We start from the raw sequence: 18633 nt of genomic DNA, 5'->3' as shown, positions 1-18633 counted from the left end.
TGAGACGGGAGAAGTGCTGTTCCTATACCTCTCAACAACTGAACACGCGATAAGCGCAGTGCTAGTTCGAGAAGAAGAGAGAATACAGAAACCCGTCTACTACATCAGTAAAAGATTACTGGGGGCAGAGTCAAGATATCCACTGATGGAGAAGCTCGCCCTCAGCCTAATCCACTCATCTCGCAAGCTCCGCCCTTACTTTCAAGCGCATCCTATCCATGTACTAACAGATCAACCACTAAGGCAAGTCTTGTCCAAACCAGAGGCGTCTGGTCGACTCCTTAAATGGGCTGTTGAGCTCGGACAGTTCAAGATCACCTACCATCCGAGAACAACCATTAAGGCACAAGCGTTGGCGGATTTTATAGTGGAGTGCACCGGTACAGCCGACGACGAGGTAACAACCACGGCCCACGAGCTGTGGAAACTTTACGTCGACGGGTCGTCAAATGAAAATGGAGTGGGGGCAGGAGTTATTCTGATCACTCCTGTAGGGAGCAAATTTCACTCTGCTTTAAGGTTCGGCTTTAAAGCATCTAATAATGAAGCTGAGTATGAGGCTTTGCTTGCGGGACTGCGAATAGCAAAAGAGCTCAAGGCCAAAGCTATACATTGTTACAGCGACTCCCAGCTCGTGGTAAATCAAATCTTGGGAGAATACCAGGCTCGTGGCACAAAAATGGCAGCTTATCTGGAGAAGGCAAAATCCGCATTGGAGTTTTTCGAGTTTTATGCGATCGAACAGGTTCCCCGAGAACAAAACTCAAATGCAGATGCCTTAGCTCGGCTCGCCACTTCCGCCGAAAATGAGGAGCTGAATGTTGTACCCGTAGAACACCTGTCAGCACCCAGCATTACTGAGCCAGACGAGGAAGATGTGTGTATGATCGAGACAGAACCGACCTGGATGAGCCCGATCGTTGAGTACCTCAAAAATGGAATTCTTCCAAAAGATCGAAATCAGGCTCGGAAACTAATGTATCAACTTCCTCATTACACCATCCTGGACGGAAGGCTATACAGAAGAGGGTATTCCATGCCATTGCTCAGATGTGTGACTCCCCCCGAGGCAAAGAAGATTATTGAAGAAATTCATGAAGGGTTCTGCGGAGACCATACCGGGGGGCATAGCCTATCCAAGAAGATTATACGCCAAGGATATTTCTGGCCAACCATTAAAACGGACTCTTTCGAGTACATGAAAAAGTGCGACAAATGCCAGAGATTCGCCACGATACCCCGAGCTCCACCTTCCGAACTGACCATGTTGACATCCCCATGGCCTTTTGCGGTGTGGGGGATCGACCTCATAGGCTCGCTCCCAACTGGCAAAGGAGGAGTAAAGTATGCTGTGGTCGCGGTTGATTACTTCACAGAATGGACGGAGGCTGAACCATTGGCGACCATAACTTCGAAGAAGATCCTAGATTTCGTGATAAAAAACATCGTATGCCGATATGGAGTGCCAAGAAAGATTGTGTCTGACAACGGAACCCAGTTTGATTGCGACTTATTTACGAACTTTTGTAACAAGAACGGTATAATAAAGAGTTTTTCGTCAGTAGCTCACCCTCAGGCGAATGGTCAGGTCGAAGCCGTTAATAAAACTCTCAAAAGTTCTTTGAAGAAAAAGTTGGAAGAAGCAAAGGGACGATGGCCTGAGGAATTACCTCAAGTCCTTTGGGGATATAGAACTACAGCTCGGACATCGACGAGACATACCCCGTTCTCTCTAGCGTACGACTGCGAGGCAATGTTGCCCATCGAGGTCGAAATCCCAACAATTCGAACTCAAATTTACAATCAGGATTCAAACCACGCTCAGCTCGAAGAAACCCTAGACTTGATCGAAGAAAAAAGGGAAGAGGCTCAGCTAAGAAATGCTGCTTACCAACAACGAACCACAAGATATTTCAATAAAAGGGTTCGAGATCGAAAGTTTGGAGTGGGAGATCTGATATTGAGACGCGTATTCTTAGCAACCCGAGATCAATCGGCTGGAGTACTCGGGCCAAACTGGGAAGGACCGTACCAGATAGAATCAGTCATCCGACCTGGCGTATACAAACTGGCAAGATTAGATGGGAGCCTGATACCACGAGCATGGAATGGCAAACACCTTCGACCTTATTATCAATAGTATAGGAAAAGTGTTGCCTGTAACCATGATTTTCTATCTAAGTTTCTTTGTTTTTGAATAACATGTCTACTTTGTTCCGCATGTAATTTATTTTTTATTTTTGCAATCTCTCTTAAGTTAATAACCTATGGTCACACTCATAGGATATTAAGGGGGCATCATTGGTATACATACCACCAGCTTAAAAAATAAAAAGTAATAAATAAAACATGAAGTATTTGGATATAACCAAATACGCGAGCTTAGATAGTTCGGACTTAACCGAGTTATCAAAAACGTACAAAGTATTTGGACATAACCAAGTACGCGATCTTAGATAGTTCGGACATAACCGAATTATCAAAAATACAAAGTATTTGGACATAACCAAGTACGCGATCTTAGATAGTTCGGACATAACCGAATTATCAAAAATATAAAGTATTTGGACATAACCAAGTACGCGATCTTAGATAGTTCGGACATAACCGAATTATCAAAAATATAAAGTATTTGGACATAACTAAGTACGCGATCTTAGATAGTTCGGACATAACCGAACCATCAAAAACATAAAGTATTTGGACATGACCAAATACGCGAGCTTAGATAGTTCGGACATAACCGAACCATCAAAAAACCTAAATATTTGGAGTTAACCAGATGTGCAAACAACAGATTTGGAACAAACCAGCCGAATTATCGATCAATGATAAATGGGAGCCTAGACCTATTGCGAAATATGTCGAAATCGAGGCTGGAATATCTTAGAAAATAGTTTCGAACTCATAACCTCGGAGCCAAGATACTGAGGATGAGGAAAAGTGACAAAGAGATATAACCAAATCATTCATATTACATGCCATATAAGTACTTTTCAGTTCATGGTTAAAGTAATGTCCGACCTTGATAAATAACGAGGTTGGAAGCGGATAATTCGAATAAACTATGCATGAATGCATCGAATTTCGAGCCTAAATCTAAACTATGTTTGTATGAATTAAATAAACATAACTCATCAATGCAAGAAAAATGCAAAATATTTCGAGCCAAGAAATGTAAAGCATATAATAGAAAAAGTTAAAGAAATTGTGTCAGCCCCGTGGGCACAAATTTAAATAGTTACAAGAATGAGGGGACGCAACCCCGATAACTGATCTCTCCGAGATCGGATTTAAGGAAGAAGAGTATCCTTGGCCTTCTCAGCATCAATATCACCAGACCCTCTAGGACGAATAGCATGACTATCCTGCTGGGCTGCCTCTCGAGCAGCTGTACTTGCCAAAAGACGGGCATTCCACCGCTCAACATATGTGGCTTCGAGAGGACCCAGGAAGCTGGTGTCAAGATCGGCATTGTCGGCCCAAAGTTTGTACATGGCCTAGTCGACCGCTTTCTCCCTCTGCTCCTTAGACTCATTCAGGAGGCGGGTCTTCTCGCTCTCCATGAAATCGAAGGTGGCAGACTTCTCCTCTTCGAGCTTGGCTTTGGCCTTCTCGAGCTCAGCGTTTGACTTTTCAAGCTCCTCGAGACGGGTCTTCAATTTTTAAATTTTAGACTTCGAGTCTTTGAGCTCGTCAACCATCTTCAGCTCGAGATCCTTCGACTTTTGAGCCAGAGATAAGCTCGTTTGCACCTCGTTGGTCAGCTTGTAGTTGAGTTGCGCTGAAACAACAAGGGCCTGAAACACAAAGAATGAATCAGAATTATAATCAGAGACATAAATACTCTAAGACATAAATACTCTAAACAGAATTGAGAAGGCTACCGCGGCGGAGAGCTCGATACTCTTCTCATAAAGAGTGTTGTAGTCCGAGGCCTTGCGCACGAGGTCCCAGTGGTCGGCACCAAAGCCAGAAAAGCTCTGACCCACCTGAGAAAGGACGTCTGAGCTGAGAAGCGCCCCTTCTGCCCCAGCGGCGCCATCAAGTACATATTCCTCAGTATGAGTTCGGGCCGTTGGCAGCTGAACCGTTGAGGTAGAAGGTTTCTTCGGAGGCCGAGCAACTATTAACCGGGACTCGGTGGGAAGCTGCGAGATGGATGCAGTAGAGCCTGAGCCATCAACCTGGGCAGTCGGCTCCTTGGAGGTGTCCGCAGTGATCTGGGCCGTGGGAGTCGTCTCGTGACGTTTAGGCACCTTGGACTGACGGTCGGGCCTCTTTGGTATCCTCGGGCGTTTGCTCTTCTGGGCGCCAGCTCCCCCATCACTAAAGAGCACGGCGTCGAGGTCGGAATTCATGGCACCTGCATAATGACAGTGAGTTAAACGATGATAATAACTTTGGGAAAAGATGTAAACCAGTTGAAGAAAAAACCTAACTGGGACTCTTCCCCGAGCTCGAGCTTGGGGACCATGAAATTCCCCCGTCTTCAGAAGAGGCGGGGGGAGTGCCTTCCCTATAAGTTGGTGACAACCTCGAGAGGTCCCTATAGACATTGGTCCCATACTGCACCGCTATCCCATTCCACACCTCGTCCGTGGTGTACATGGTATCATATTTCCCGAGCCCACTATCAAACCTATGGACACAGTCATCTACCCAACTCCATATGTAGAAGTGGTATCTATCCTGTGGGCACGAGACTAGTCTATTGGGCCTGTGTTTTAACAGAGTGGGGGACCACATTCGCGAAGTAGGAAGGGTTTTACCTCCTCCGGAGTCCGAGCTCGAGGCTTCGTCGTTGGCCTCATTTCCTGACTGCGGACTTCTCGAGCGAATTGGGAGAGATGCTTTCCTTTCTCTCCTCGGAGGAAGGATGCCTGTGGGCAGTGGCACTTCCTCCCAGCGTTCATATTTTTTACTGGACCAGTCAGAGGTTGACTGGCCCTGTCCTAACAACCCACAAGCTCGCAGCTTGTCGTCATGTAGTAGAAATGAGAGAGATCTCCTGCCGTAAGGGAGTCGGAGCAGGCTCTCTCTGTGCTCCTTCATTGTCTCGTCAGGGGTGGGACGCTGAAAGTTAGCTGAAAGGCGAGATACACTCCAACTAAACATGGATTCAAGGGCTAAAAATTCGAGCTCAAAAATAGAAAGTAACGAGAATACTTACGAATCCACCTAAACGAACGATGTCGAGAAGGGAACAGACCGTCTGTCCAGAAAAAAGCCTTCTTGAAGTCAGGGGGGTGGTTCGGAAGATCTTCAAAGATCTTCGTCTCTTTGGGGTAGCTCGAAAGATAGTAGAAACCATCTCCTCCCCGAGCTCAGGAGGGATTACTCTTCAAACAAAAGAGATATAAAATCTCTTGGGGTGAAGGTCCTATCCACCCCAGCTCGTGGAATAAGGACCTCAGGGCAGACAGCACCCTGTATGAGTTGGTGTTGAGTTGGAATGGAGCCAACCCAACGAAATCGGTGAAGTCTCTGAAAAAGGACTTCAGGGGCAGCAAAGCTCCTGCCCTTATATGTTCCTGGCTCCAGGCCGCGTATTTCACACTGGAATCACGGCCCCCAGGAGCGAAACAGCTCCGTTCATGCCTTGTCGGAGCTCAACACTTCAGTGTGTCCAACGAGCTAAGGCCATGGATGGCCAAGATATCAGTTATTTGGTCGGAGGTGGTAACCAAGCTCTGGTAGAATTCGGCTTCAAACATCTCCCTCCTAGGCTGCGAAGACGAAGGCTCCGCCATTAAGGAAAACTGGAGTTCCCCCGGGTGGTATGCTACCGTGACTTTTAACGCAGGGCCGAGGGGAACTGGCCTAGGTCCTGGGTTAGGCTCCGGATAGATGGCTTCCCGAAGAACCCTTCTCTTCTTTTCGATGACCTCGTCAATCTGGCGACAATAGTGGGCTCGAATGTCTTCTTGCTCGCGTGCGATCTCGTATTCTTTAATCCGACGCTGGTTCCGGGCAAAGATCGATTCCGGGCTCGGAGATTTGGGCTCGTAAGGAATTGCTCGTAATGACCCCCACCGTCTTTCCGGATTCTGTGACATCTAACGAGAAAGAAATAATGGTGAGGGCCATGCATGCAAGAATCACGAGCTCGAGCTCGGAGATTTAAGGACAAGAAACTAAGAATTAAGACCCTTACTAAAGAGTCAGAGCGTGTGTCCCACAGGAAAGGAAAAGGAGCGTGGATGATTTTTTTTTTAAAGTCCCAAAATTCAAGGGAAAGGAGAGTGGCGGTTAGCCAGGAAAAGCGTTTTTGGGTTTCGTGTATTTGTCAAAATCCATGTTTTTATCCGAAAGCTTAATGTACAAGAAACGCTGCCTAAGAATTTCAAAACCCAGAAAATGGGAACCACATTCAAACGTCGAAACTGGGTGTAAACCAGAGACAAACATCCAGAGTGAAAATCCAGAAAGCCTAAAAACCTATCAGTTCAAAACCTCCTATCGCATCATGCTAAGAACGTAAACTAACATACACAGCAAACACAGTATAAAAAGAACAACAAAAATGGCGTACTTACACAGTGATGGTGATTGCAGCGAAATCGTCGAGTGGAGAAGAGGTTGCAAGAAAGAACTCACTGACTCGTACAAACCAGGATTCCTTTGTTTCTTCGGCCTAGAAAACATGCACTGAGTGTAAACTGTGATAAGAAGTTTAGGGAGTGTTTTTCTTTTTTCTGGCTTGTGATGAACAAATGTGAAGAAGACGAAGAGGGAGTCTTGTATATATAGGTGGGAAAACTGAATTAATCAGGAGCGTTGATTAAATTCCTCAACAGATCGAATGGATGAGAATCGGTGACAAGATGGCGTCGAAAAGTTGTCAGACGAACGATCGTGGGCGTGTTCCCAAGGTACTCAAGTACCTAAAGTGAGCAATACCCATCTGGCACGTGTCCATTTTCAAGAGTGTGACGGTATGGTTCCCGAAAAGAGTAGTTCAAAAGTTTCCTTCTCTTAGGATTCGAACAAATACTTTTGAGGGGGCAAAATGTTATACCCAGATTTCGAGCCATAGTAAATATGACCTCGAAAGCTGAGTTCGCAACAAATGGTCTCGTGAGGATTAGAGTGATCTAGGATTGTAAGTCAAGCCTGCAAAGTATGATGTATGATCTCGAGTGCGGTCATCTCGAAATGACCTCGATCTCGAAAGGTAGCTCCGAGAACACCTTCATCTTCAGGAACTTCGGAGCATGGTTCTTGAGCTCGATATCCCATCTCGAAAGAAACGTTAGCTCGGGAGATGTCAGTGGCTCGCACAATGACATGAGACCAGAAATGCTGGAGCCTTGAAGATACGCTACAACCACCTTGAGTATCTACAAGTGTAATAACTATGAGATGTAGTCCTCATTAGTTGATGTAAATCCCCAAGAATTGTGGGATATTATTTAATACAGTTATACGCCCCCTGATCTTTGGGGGACGTTTCCTTTAATATCAGATTATTGGCATTTAAAGCCATTTATATTTATTCACAAAAGAGTAACTACCCAAAATATGTGGGATAGTATTCTGCATCCTTCTCTATAAATAGAGAAGGCATGCACCATTGTAAAGGACCGAAATCCTAATCCTTGAGAGAAAACTCTGGAGAATTCTTGCTAAATAATTGTTTAGAGATAATCTTGGGGTTAATAACAGTGACTCGTGGACTAGGCAGATTTAACTTCTGAACCACGTAAAAAACCGTGTTTGATTCGTTTGTTTATTTTTGGCCATTGTCTTAAATTGTTTACGTGCTCTCTTCTTTTATCTGCTGACGAAAAACGGCGTCAACACCATGCTCTCAAGTCATTTATGGGTTTACTGGAGAAGGATTGTCACCAGCTGGAACAATTAAGTTGCCAGTCACGACGGGGGAGGCTCAAACATGAAACAGTAATGACCGAGTTTTTGATTGTTGACTGCTCGTCCGCCTACAATGTGGTTATTGGTCGACCACTGCTCACAAACTTACATGTGGTAGTTTCAATCTGGAACCTTTCCGTGAAATTCCCGACCAGTGCTGGCATAGGCTGGGTCCAAGGAGACCAGAGGGAGGCTATGGAGTGTTATAATGCCTCGGTAGCTAAGGCAAGGAAGGGGGCCAAGGAGAGCAACATGATTGTATGTGTTGAGAGAGAGGAGGTGGACGAGATGGATGTCGACCAAAGTTTTGTAGTTGTAACCGATCAGGAAGAGATGTTAGAGGAGTTTGGCCAAGAGAGCACTCTTGGTTTAAAAGAGCAAAAAACCCCATCCGGTGATGAAGTCACCAAATAGGGCGTTGCCCAAAGCGAGGGAAGGGACTTTGATCCTCGCTTTGGGGATTATGAAAGTGATGTGGGACCATCCGAGGAGTTAGAGGAGGTCCTGATAGATGAGAATGACCCGACCAGAGGGGTCAAAATTGGAAAAAAATTGAAAGCAAAGGTGAGAGCACAGCTGATAGAATTCTTGCGAAGGAATCAAGATGTCTTCGCCTGGTCTCACAAGGATATGGTGGGTATCTCACCAAGTGTGATCAGCCACATGCTCAACGTGGATGAAAGTTATCCAGCAGTGCAGTAGAAGAGGAGATTGCTTGAAAAAGATCGAGCAAAAGCTCTTAAGGAGGAGGTAGAGCGGCTAAAGGAGAATGGGTTTATAAGGGAAGCATATTACCCTGCCTGGGTTTCAAACCTAGTGTTTGTGCCCAAACCCAATGGAAAATGGAGGACTTGTGTAGATTTTACTGATCTAAACAAAGCATGCCCAAAGGATTGCTTTCCTTTACCGAGAATAGACCAGTTGGTAGATGCAACCTCTGGTCATGAAACATTGTCCTTCATGGATGCATATTCGGGGTACAACCAGATCAGCATGCATCCTCCTGATGAAGAGCATACCAGCTTCTGAACAGATATAGGGCTATACTGCTATAGGGTCATGCCCTTTGGACTGAAGAATGCCGGAGCTACCTACCAGCGTTTGGTCAATGGTATGTTCCGTGACTTAATCGGCAAAAGCATGGAGGTATACGTAGATGATATGCTAGTGAAATCAAAGGAAGCTGAAGGGCATGTGCGAGACTTGGAGGAGTGCTTTGCAATACTGAGAAAGTACAGCATGAAGTTAAACCCCCTCAAGCGGTCATTTGGAGTGGGTTCTGGAAAATTTCTTGGGTTTATTGTGAACTCCCGAGGAATAGAGGCAAACCCAGAAAAGATAAAGGCCCTCATAGAAATGAAGTCTCCAGCCAGAATAAAGGATGTACAAAGCTTGACTGGGCGGATTACAGCTCTAAGCAGGTTCGTCTCTAAATCAACGGACAAGTGTGTCCTGTTTTTCAACCTGCTTAGAGGGAGCAAGAAGTTTGAATGGACGGCCGAATGTGAGCAAGCTTTCCAGGCCATAAAGGAGCATTTGGCCCAACCTCCTGTTCTTTCTAATCCAGTTGATGGAGAAGACCTCTTTTTGTACCTAGCAGTCACGGAGCATGCTGTTAGTGCTGCCTTAGTACGAGAAGAGGATAGAGTGCAGCACCCGGTGTACTATGTTAGCAAGCAATTGATAGGAGCAGAGTCCTGGTATCCCGTGATCGAGAAGTTGGCTTATTGCTTGGTACTTGCATCACGAAAATTAAGGCCATACTTCCAAGCACACCCCATTAAATTCCTTACTGACCAGCCTCTACGCCAAGTCTTACAGAAGCTGGAGTCGTCTGGTCGGCTACTTAAATGGGCGGTTGAGTTGGGCCAATTCGAAATCAAGTACCAGCCGAGATCTGCTATTAAGGGTCAGGCTTTAGCAGATTTCATTGCTGAATGTACCAGGATCGCTAATGTTCCCGACCAGCAAGAGCGCGTCATCGAGCAGAAGGATGAGCTTCCTACTTGGAAACTTTTTGTTGATGGGTCATCAAATGAACATCACTTAGGAGCTGGGATTATATTGGTCACGCCAGAGAAACACCGAATTCATTGTGCATTAAGGTTCAGGTTTAATGCATCTAACAATGAGGCAGAGTATGAAGCCCTCCTAGCAGGCTTGTGCCTGGCCAGAGATGTGCATGCCCGGTCGGTGGAAGTGAACAGCGATTCCCAATTGGTGGTCTATCAAGTCTTGGGGGAGTACCAGGCAAGGGGCCTACGCATGGCGGCATACTTAAATAAGACCAAATATCTGCTAGCACATTTCGAGGAGTACACCATCAAGTTAGTACCACGAGAGCAGAACTCTAACACGGATGCTCTAGCAAAGCTAGCTAGTGCAAAAGATGCCGAAACTCTGAATATAGTACCGGTAGAATACTTGGCGGAGCCAAGCATTGACGAATAAGAAGCCATGCCAATCACGATAGCTGACACCTGGATGACTCCCATCATTGCTTATCTTGAGCAGGGAACCCTCCCAGATGATCGTAATGAAACAAGGAAGATTATGAGGCAAGCTGCTAGGTACACCATGATGGATGGAGTGTTGTTTAGAAGAGGGTACTCCCTACCTCTACTCAGGTGCATAACACCCGACCAGTCAAAAACTTTACTAGCTGAAGTGCACGAAGGGTTCTCTGGAGATCATGCTGGGGGGCAGAGTCTATCTAAAAAGATTCTGTGGCAAGGATTTTTTTGGCCTACAATGAACGAGGATTCTATGGAGTATGTGAAGAGGTGTGACAAATGGCAAAGATTTTCTAAAGTGCCCAGGGCGCCTCCGAATGTCTTGAAGCAAATGCAGTGTCCATGGCCTTTTGCTGTATGGGGCATTGATCTGGTCGGGAAATTGCCCAAAGGGAAAGGAGGAGTGCAGTTTTCAGTGGTTGCAGTAGATTATTTTACTAAGTGGACTGAGGCCGAACCACTGGCCACGATCACACAAAGAAAGTGTTGGACTTTGTAGTTAAGAACGTAATATGTCGCTATGGTCTGCCTAAGAAGATAGTGTCTGACAACGACACCCAATTTGACAGCGACATATTTATTGATTTTTGCACTCGGCATGGCATCACAAAATGTTTCTCCTCGGTAACCCATCCACAAGCCAATGGGCTGGTTGAAGCCGTAAACAAAACTCTGAAGGACACTCTGAAAAAGCACCTGGAGCAAGCTAAGGGTGCTTGGGCGAAAGAATTGCCAGAAGTCCTTTGGTCATATACACTACAAGAAAATGGGGTCTTTACCTACCAATTGTAAGTGTAGGTAAAACTAGCCTAATGGTGGGTAATATGGTTTACCTACCAATATTGAATTGGTAGAGATTGGTAGGTAAAGGTTAGTGGGAAAAGAGTCTTTATCTACACTTATTAACACTGGTAGGTAAAAGAATCAGTGGACCCCACTAAGTTATAAATCAATTGATGAGTCATCAGATGATGTGTTTGATGACATGGCATCCTATGTGTATGCTAACATGGTTTTTGTAGTTTTACGTGTCTGATGACGTGGCATCATATGTGGCATCCTACGTGGCATCATATGTGGCATCCTACGTGGTGTCATTTTATTAGTCCACATAGCATTATTTTATTGGTCTGTTACACAATTTATATTTTGTTCAAATTTAATGGTTATGTGTAGGTAAAAGATAATAACAGTTATTTAATAACACATATATATATATAACCACAAATTGAGCCATGATAATCCTCGTGTAAATATTGGATAAAAACAAAAGCATACAACATGGTACAAACTTTATTATGTTCTCAAGAAGAACATTTCACAAGTGCTGAGGATATACCCTTTGGAACAAACTTCCCAAAAGTTTTATTAAGTCTCTTGACTTTAAGCTTAACTAAGCCATATATTAGCTTTATATATATATATATATATTTATATATAAGCAGAATGTTTTTGGAATATATTGTTATTAATTACATCCTAAGCGATTTATATCTTCGAGAATGGTACTGCTGAATCGATCATCATCACTAATCCCCACAATTGACAAATGTGTAGCCCACTTGGAGAGAACCCTGTTGATATCCAATTCCATCGGTGTCTAATGGCTTAAATATAGTGTTAAAGTCTAAATCTAAGCCCCCATTGCTGCACTGATCCACAATCCTTGCTGTTATGGTTGCCCCAGTTCTTGTATTCCTAAGCTGCAAATATATATATTCAAGTATATACCAAATCAATCAAATGAAAGTTACTAAAAAGCAAAGAAGAAAAAAGGTATAGAGCGTATGATCATACCCTCAAACACTTTCCAAAAGAGTCACGGCCCCTAGGTCCGGATGGTCCACAGAAGGCAGTCCAGCCATATTTGCTGCGCCATGAGTAAGGCTTATCGGCATCCCAAGTGGAGCAATAAGCACTAACAGCCATTAAGTCCCAATTGTTCTGTTGTGGATTGTAGTAATGGTATGTGGGTCTCACAACAGTTTCACCGCCGGTCGGTGGATTTGTTGGTGTTGAGCTACCCTTACAATTGCTCTGGCAGCCAGATTGTGGCGAGCAGTAATCGTTGGTGGTGCCACACCACCCGTATTGGATGCAGCACAGCCCGTTCGGGCATTTAGCGCCGCTCGCTTGGCGTCCGCATTGCTCAGCCGTTGCTCCACCAGTGGAGTTAAATCAGTCCACCCTACCTTTTCATTTTCTTCTGCAGCATATATCTTCAAGAATTCTCCCTTGAGCCCATCCTAGAACCATGTTAAACAATACGAAATCCACTTTAAAATCCTAACCTTAAATATATCAACTAATGATAACTTATTAAAGGGTGTCTAGAATTTTTGCCTAAAAAATTCAAATACAATTTTTTTTTGTCTTTTTTGAAACAAAACATCGACTTTTATTGAGAGATGTCTACTAGATACCATTATCTACCTGGATAAAAAGTGAATTTAGGTGCAACACCATTTAACTGATTAGCAAATCATGCAAAAGGGAGAAAATAAAAATATATTAAAGGGAGCCAACAACTTTTACTTTCACAGCCAACACAAAGGAAATGAAACCTTGAAATTGAACACACCTGGTAGGTCCATAAAGACTTTGAGAGGTCTATATCCCCATTTTTAAATCCAGTAAGTTTAGCTTGCCCTCTAAACCCTGCTCCATCTTTCTCCAAGAATACACCATAATTCTGTATCATAGATTAGATGCACCATATTAATTTGAATTCAAACTTCGGAATTTCACCTGAAGAAGGTAAAGGAATATATAGCCTTTTCGTAAGTCGCCTCCGTGCTGCTTCATCAAGTTCCTGGGGCCGATTCGTTGCTCCTAAAGGATGAATCTATTAGCAAATTTACAGTGCCTAATACCAAAAAGACTGGGAAAAAGATGGAGTTAATTTGAGCCATAGAATTCAAAAGACACATGTATCAGAACTACTGCCGAGTTGAGTCGTTTAACAATACCTATGAGTAGAATTTGTTCACTGCCACTGTCAAAGCCTTCCATCTCAATGAGAAACTGTGTTTTCAGTCTTCTACTCGATTGATGTTCACCTTCTGACTTACGCTGCAACTAGAAAACTTATATCATTAGACAAAGTATGGAAAAACAAGAAGTGGCGAAGAATCAGTGATTAGTGAATTCTGAAGTAGTCATTTCATAAAACTAAGGACAGTAATGTAAGATGTTTGCTTGAGATTAACTTCTGTGTTTTGTATTCAAAAAGAGAATTGTCCAAGGGGACTACACTGAGCGCAAAAGAGCAACTAATATATCTTTGAAGTAATATAAAATCAAGAACATACCTTACCCGAGAGAGAAGTGAATCAATTTCATCAACAAAAATCACAGCTGGTTGACGACAACTGGCAACTCCAAAGAGGGCTCGCACTAGCTTTTCCCCCTCGCCAATCTACAAAAAATTCATCACTAAAGCTATTGAAATAGTATGTTTTCTATGTACCATTAGTTATAGGGGTTTGAACGATCACTTTCTGAATGATGTAGATAAAATGAAAGAAAATAAGGATAAATCATAAATCCAAAGTACAACAATAATGGTATTTGAATTAACTCAAGTTATGTTTAAAAAGTTTCCAATCAGTTCCAAACTATTCATAAGATAGATAATAATAATAATAATTAATGATAAATCTTGTTCTCTAAAGCCAAAATTAAAACACATACCCACTTGCTCGTCAGTGAACTAGCATATATATAGAAAAAGGTAGCTTTCGCTTCTCCGACTATGGCTTTTCCAATCATTGTTTTGCCTGTTCCCTAGAACACAAACAAGTGTACAAATCATTGGGCAAAGCCAAACACAAACATTTGCAAGCACATCTGCCGCTCCTACTTAAAAGGACACTTACTGGTGGGCCAAAGAGAAGAAGGCCTTTTCCAGGAGAACGACAACCTTTAAATATATCAGGACGTAACAGAGGCCATATCACCATCTCTGTCACGCATTTTTTTGCATGCTCTAGACCAGCTGCAAACATTGTCGATTAACAACGTTAATGAGGCAGCTTCACTGCTACTGCACCACATAGGAAAACGTGTGATTTAAAAGAAAATTTGGAACATGGTATATTACCAATGTCCTCCCACCGAACATTGGGATCCTTGTCCATGATCTCATTGCTAACATGTTCAATAAGACGAGGCTCCAAATTCCTTAATTTTTCTGGAAGCTCACCATCAGGACCACATATCAATTCCAAACTGAATCATCATATTAAGCATATCAGTATATACCATCACTAATATATCATTAGGACAATAAAATAGGTGGTGTAGAACATAACATTATAACAAAGTAAATGCATGTACCAGAACAAAACAAAAGCTGACCTTTCTACACAATAAAAGTGAACACAAATTTATTCAGGACCAAGGACATTGTATATTCAAAATTCAAATACAAGGTTCCATAACCAATAAATTGGTAAGAAATAGTTTGGTAAAATTTGATCTTAAAACCACTGCATAAAGCAGTAAAGGGACGTGAAAAGTTATGGTAGTAAATTTTGAGTAGACAGACTAATGTGGTTGAAAGTATTAAATTTGCTGGAGAGAGAAATTATAAAGAGATAAATTTTCAATAGTACTTTAAGTATCAAACTGTTGGCTTTCTAGAGCTTTGATCGCACTCAATGTGTGTCATGTGTGTTTAAGTTTATAATAATTCACAAACCACTTACCATCTCTTTGTAGAATCATCTACTGTATCGTCGCTCTTTCCACCAATTCGTGAAGTTATATTCCCAGAGTTGCCACCATTGGATTTAATAGGGGGAACAAAATTACCACAAGATTGAAAAGCTTTGAAATGTTTGATGACAAAGGTCCTAAGAATTGGTTATTATTGAGTTTTTAAATCCTAAACTTGCAATCCAACAAATTCACCTCAATTTTTCAACATAATAGTCATAATTGTTTTACATAAACATAGTAAATTCATAAGCCAAATGAACATTTAGAAACAAAAGAAGCAAGAAACCCACCAATAAAAAAAACTCAAAATTAACATACAATTTCTGAATTTCAAGAACAATAAAACCCACATTTGCATTTTGAATCAAAATCTCAACAAAAGCCCTAAAAAAATGGTAGTGACAATGTACCTGGCACTAGGGGCTCTACTGGACACCTCAGGCTCGAACTCAACAATGTCCCTGCCGAGCCCAGCCACCGTCCCTACCGAGCCCAGCCACCATCCTTGCCGAGCCTCCATGTAGTCCAGCCTCAACGAGCCCCCAAGCCTCCGCGTCGCCCAGCCCCTCGCAACCCCCGAGTCTATGTCGGTCCAGCCCCTCACAACCCCCAAGCCTCCACGTCGTCCAACCTCTTGCAGCCCCGAGCCTTGTCGATCGGTGAGAGAGAGTGCGGCTGAGGGAGTTCGTTGAGGCTGAGGCTGAGAGAAAAGAGAGATAGGCTGAGGCTAAGAGAGAAGATAGAAGGGGCGACAGAAAGAGAGTGGGAGAAGGTTAAATTTTTAGGGTTTTTAATTTTAGAGAGACAAGTGTCAGGGTTTAGGTTTATAAGTATATATTTATATTTAATAATAAATTTATTTATGTTTTTATTATATTATATGTATTGATAAAATGATGTGTAAATTATAAAACAAGTATGGTTAGACACTAGGATAATGTTGTAGACACATCAGCATTAATTTTAATAAAATTTTAAAAACTAAAATAAAATTAGAGGGAAAAATGAGCTCCAAAAGCTTAATTTTTTCCCTCCAATATATACATAGGTAAAAATCTTTACCTAACAACTTTATTGGTAGCGAAAAATATATTTGAAATAGTTTATATATTTTCTAATATTTACCTACGCAGAGTTCGTACCATTAAATATTGGTAGGTAAAAGTCACATTTACCTACAAATAAATATAAGTAGGTAAGGAATTGGTAGGCAAATGTCGTACACATCATATTATTTACTCCACATAAGCTTCCAAATAAGAATTTATAATAATAAAATAATATAATGAAAATAAAAAATGGGGGGAAAATTGAGCGGGAATGGTTAAAAAATTTCCCTCCATAATATACGTAGGTAAAGATCATTACCTACTGATATTATTGGTAGGTAAAGCTATGTTCCGAAATATAATATAATGGACTAGCATTTACCTACTAATATTATCTACCAATAAATATTGGTAGGCAAAACATTACTTTCCCTACCAATATATATTGGTAGGTAAAATATTGGTAGGTAAAGATCAGTTTTCTTGTAGTGATAGGAATATTGACCGGACAGCAACTGGACATACCCCATTTTCCTTGGCATATGGGTATGAAGCCATGTTACCCGTGGAGATAAACCCACCATCTCATCGAAGGACCATGTACAACCAGGAGAAGAATCATCAATTGCTAGCAGAATCTTTGGACTTCCTCGAGGAGAGAAGAGAGGAGGCAAACCTGAGAGTTGCTGCTCACCAGCAAAAAGTGGCGCGCTACTTCAATTCCAAAGTCCGAGATCGAAAGTTCCAGGTCGGAGATTTGGTCCTCAGAAAGGTGTTTGTCAGAGACCCAGCAGCTGGCGTACTAGGACCAAACTGGGAAGGACCATATCAAATTGAGCAAGTTTTGTCACCCGGCACCTAAAAGCTTGCTCGGTTCAATGGAGAGTTGATCAGGAACTACTGGAATGGCGAGCACTTGAGAAAATATTATCAATGAATACTGCTTACAGAGTAGTAGCTTTGTATCAAGTGCTTAACTTGTTATTTAAGTTTTTTGTTTGTGAACTGGCTATTTGCTAACCAGTCATGTTATTTTGAACAATGTTATTTTGTTTGAAACTCGTTGTTAGACACGTTTTGTCATTTATTATTACGAGTAATAAAAGAGATCACGCGCAACGTGGTCGAATCTTTCTACAAATTTTGCATATGTGTTGATTATTCTTGCTTGGCAGTGTTCAACTGTCATTACGATTTAAACAAAACAGGTCTTCTAAAAATAAATATACATATATACCGGACAGTGTTCAACTGGTCGGTATCCATGAAATGAATGACCAACGTTTAAATAAGTTGCATGTTTTTGTAGTGGTTAACTGCTGAAATATGTTTGTATATTCTATGTGTTTCACGAGTAGTCACTGCTCGGACAAATTCGGTCAAGTAGCAAGTGATCAAGGATTTTTCAACCCTCAATCACTTGGGGGGCACATAGAGTATACTGGCGTGCACATAAGGCATACTGGCATGCACTCCAACAGTATACTCGCGTGCACTTCAACACAGGCAATAAGAACACGAGCAAAGATATCTGTTTTTAGGCTGACTTGTAAATTTGGAAGTCTAAAAAGGCCATTAAGCTAACTTGTTTGACAAAGCTTAAGTAACTTGGAATTTTTAAAAAAAAATTTCAAGTTAGAAGCAGATATTCGTGTGATAATAAACGTTATGCTCATAAAATGTTAGAGCAATAAGAGCGTGAGGAAGTATATTTAGTATGGACTTATGAAATGTTTAGAATTTCTAAGTTAGAAAACTAAATACTCATGTGAAAGTTGAGGGCATATAGAGACTTTACTATTCACAATAAACTTGTAATGTCTTAAGTGTAAAAAGACTTAAATGTTTCAAGCTAGTTAAAAAAAAAAAGTAAAGTGCAAGTGCCAAATAGCTCAATAATACGAGCAAAAGTATAAAAAACAAAACAAACTATGATAAAAGACTAGTAGGACTACAACTGGTCGTGCAGAAGCTTCTCTGGTAGGATGAGGGATCACTGGTCGGCTGCTCTAGTAGGCTGATCAACCCCCTCTTCGGCATCAACTACTCCTCTCGCTCGAAATGATAGTCTAGAGGAGGCAGGTGTAGTGCCGGTAGGATTAGCAGCTTCCTCAGCAGCCCTGGCCTCACATCTGGCGAGCTCCTCTGCCTTAATCTCATCGGTGAGAAAGTCGAGCTAGATCAGCTTCCTTCTCCTGCTTCAGCTCTTCATTCTCGCTAATTAGTACCTTGTTCTCGCGAGCTAATCCCTCGTTCTCACGAGTCAGTCTGTCTAGCCGATTAGTCAAGGACTTGTTGGCTTGGGTTAGCTGAACATTCCCATCAGCCAACCCCTTGAGAGACTCCTTTTGCTTAGTTACAGTCTTCTCCGCCCGTTCCAGCTTGGATTCAAGAGCGTCCATTTTTGCTTGAGCCTCCAAGAGTTGATCATTTAGGACCTTGATCAACTCCTTGTAGTCGATTGATCGCTGATG

General features: G+C 42.4%; 2 protein-coding genes across 2 annotated transcripts; both read right to left on the bottom strand.

The window, feature by feature from the left end:
- Positions 1-11632: 11632 nt before the first annotated feature.
- Positions 11633-13089, bottom strand: LOC133792579 (barwin-like). Its single transcript, XM_062230486.1, has 3 exons — positions 12970-13089; positions 12186-12560; positions 11633-12091 (listed from the first exon to the last, which is right to left on the bottom strand). The coding sequence occupies exons 1-3, from the start codon at positions 13087-13089 to the stop codon at positions 11918-11920; spliced, it is 669 nt and encodes a 222-aa protein (XP_062086470.1). The 3' UTR covers positions 11633-11917.
- A 3-nt stretch (positions 13090-13092) lies between these two features.
- LOC133792578 (ATPase family AAA domain-containing protein FIGL1-like) lies at positions 13093-15630 on the bottom strand. The gene is made up of 8 exons (XM_062230485.1): positions 15521-15630; positions 15098-15244; positions 14491-14618; positions 14267-14385; positions 14082-14174; positions 13705-13806; positions 13358-13460; positions 13093-13220 (listed from the first exon to the last, which is right to left on the bottom strand). Exons 1-8 carry the CDS (start codon positions 15628-15630, stop codon positions 13093-13095), a joined length of 930 nt encoding a protein of 309 aa, XP_062086469.1.
- Between the last annotated feature and the right edge of the window lie 3003 nt (positions 15631-18633).

Source organism: Humulus lupulus, chromosome 7 (genome assembly GCF_963169125.1).
Source record: "Humulus lupulus chromosome 7, drHumLupu1.1, whole genome shotgun sequence".
Classification (NCBI taxonomy): domain Eukaryota; kingdom Viridiplantae; phylum Streptophyta; class Magnoliopsida; order Rosales; family Cannabaceae; genus Humulus; species Humulus lupulus.
Note: the sequence above shows the minus strand (reverse complement) of the source record. Positions and strands in the feature narration are given on the sequence as shown.

Coding starts and splice junctions, on each gene's coding strand:
- LOC133792578 (XM_062230485.1), bottom strand. CDS start 15,630: ATGGAGGCTCGGCAAGGATGGTGGCTGGGCTCGGTAGGGACGGTGGCT. Junction 14,386..14,490: donor TGTTCGGTGGGAGGACATTG/GTAATATACCAT, acceptor CAATGTTTGCAG/CTGGTCTAGAGCATGCAAAA. Junction 13,221..13,357: donor TGAACAAATTCTACTCATAG/GTATTGTTAAAC, acceptor TTCATCCTTTAG/GAGCAACGAATCGGCCCCAG.
- LOC133792579 (XM_062230486.1), bottom strand. CDS start 13,089: ATGATACAGAATTATGGTGTATTCTTGGAGAAAGATGGAGCAGGGTTT. Junction 12,561..12,969: donor AGTCTTTATGGACCTACCAG/GTGTGTTCAATT, acceptor GACTGATTTAAC/TCCACTGGTGGAGCAACGGC. Junction 12,092..12,185: donor CTTTTGGAAAGTGTTTGAGG/GTATGATCATAC, acceptor ATATATTTGCAG/CTTAGGAATACAAGAACTGG.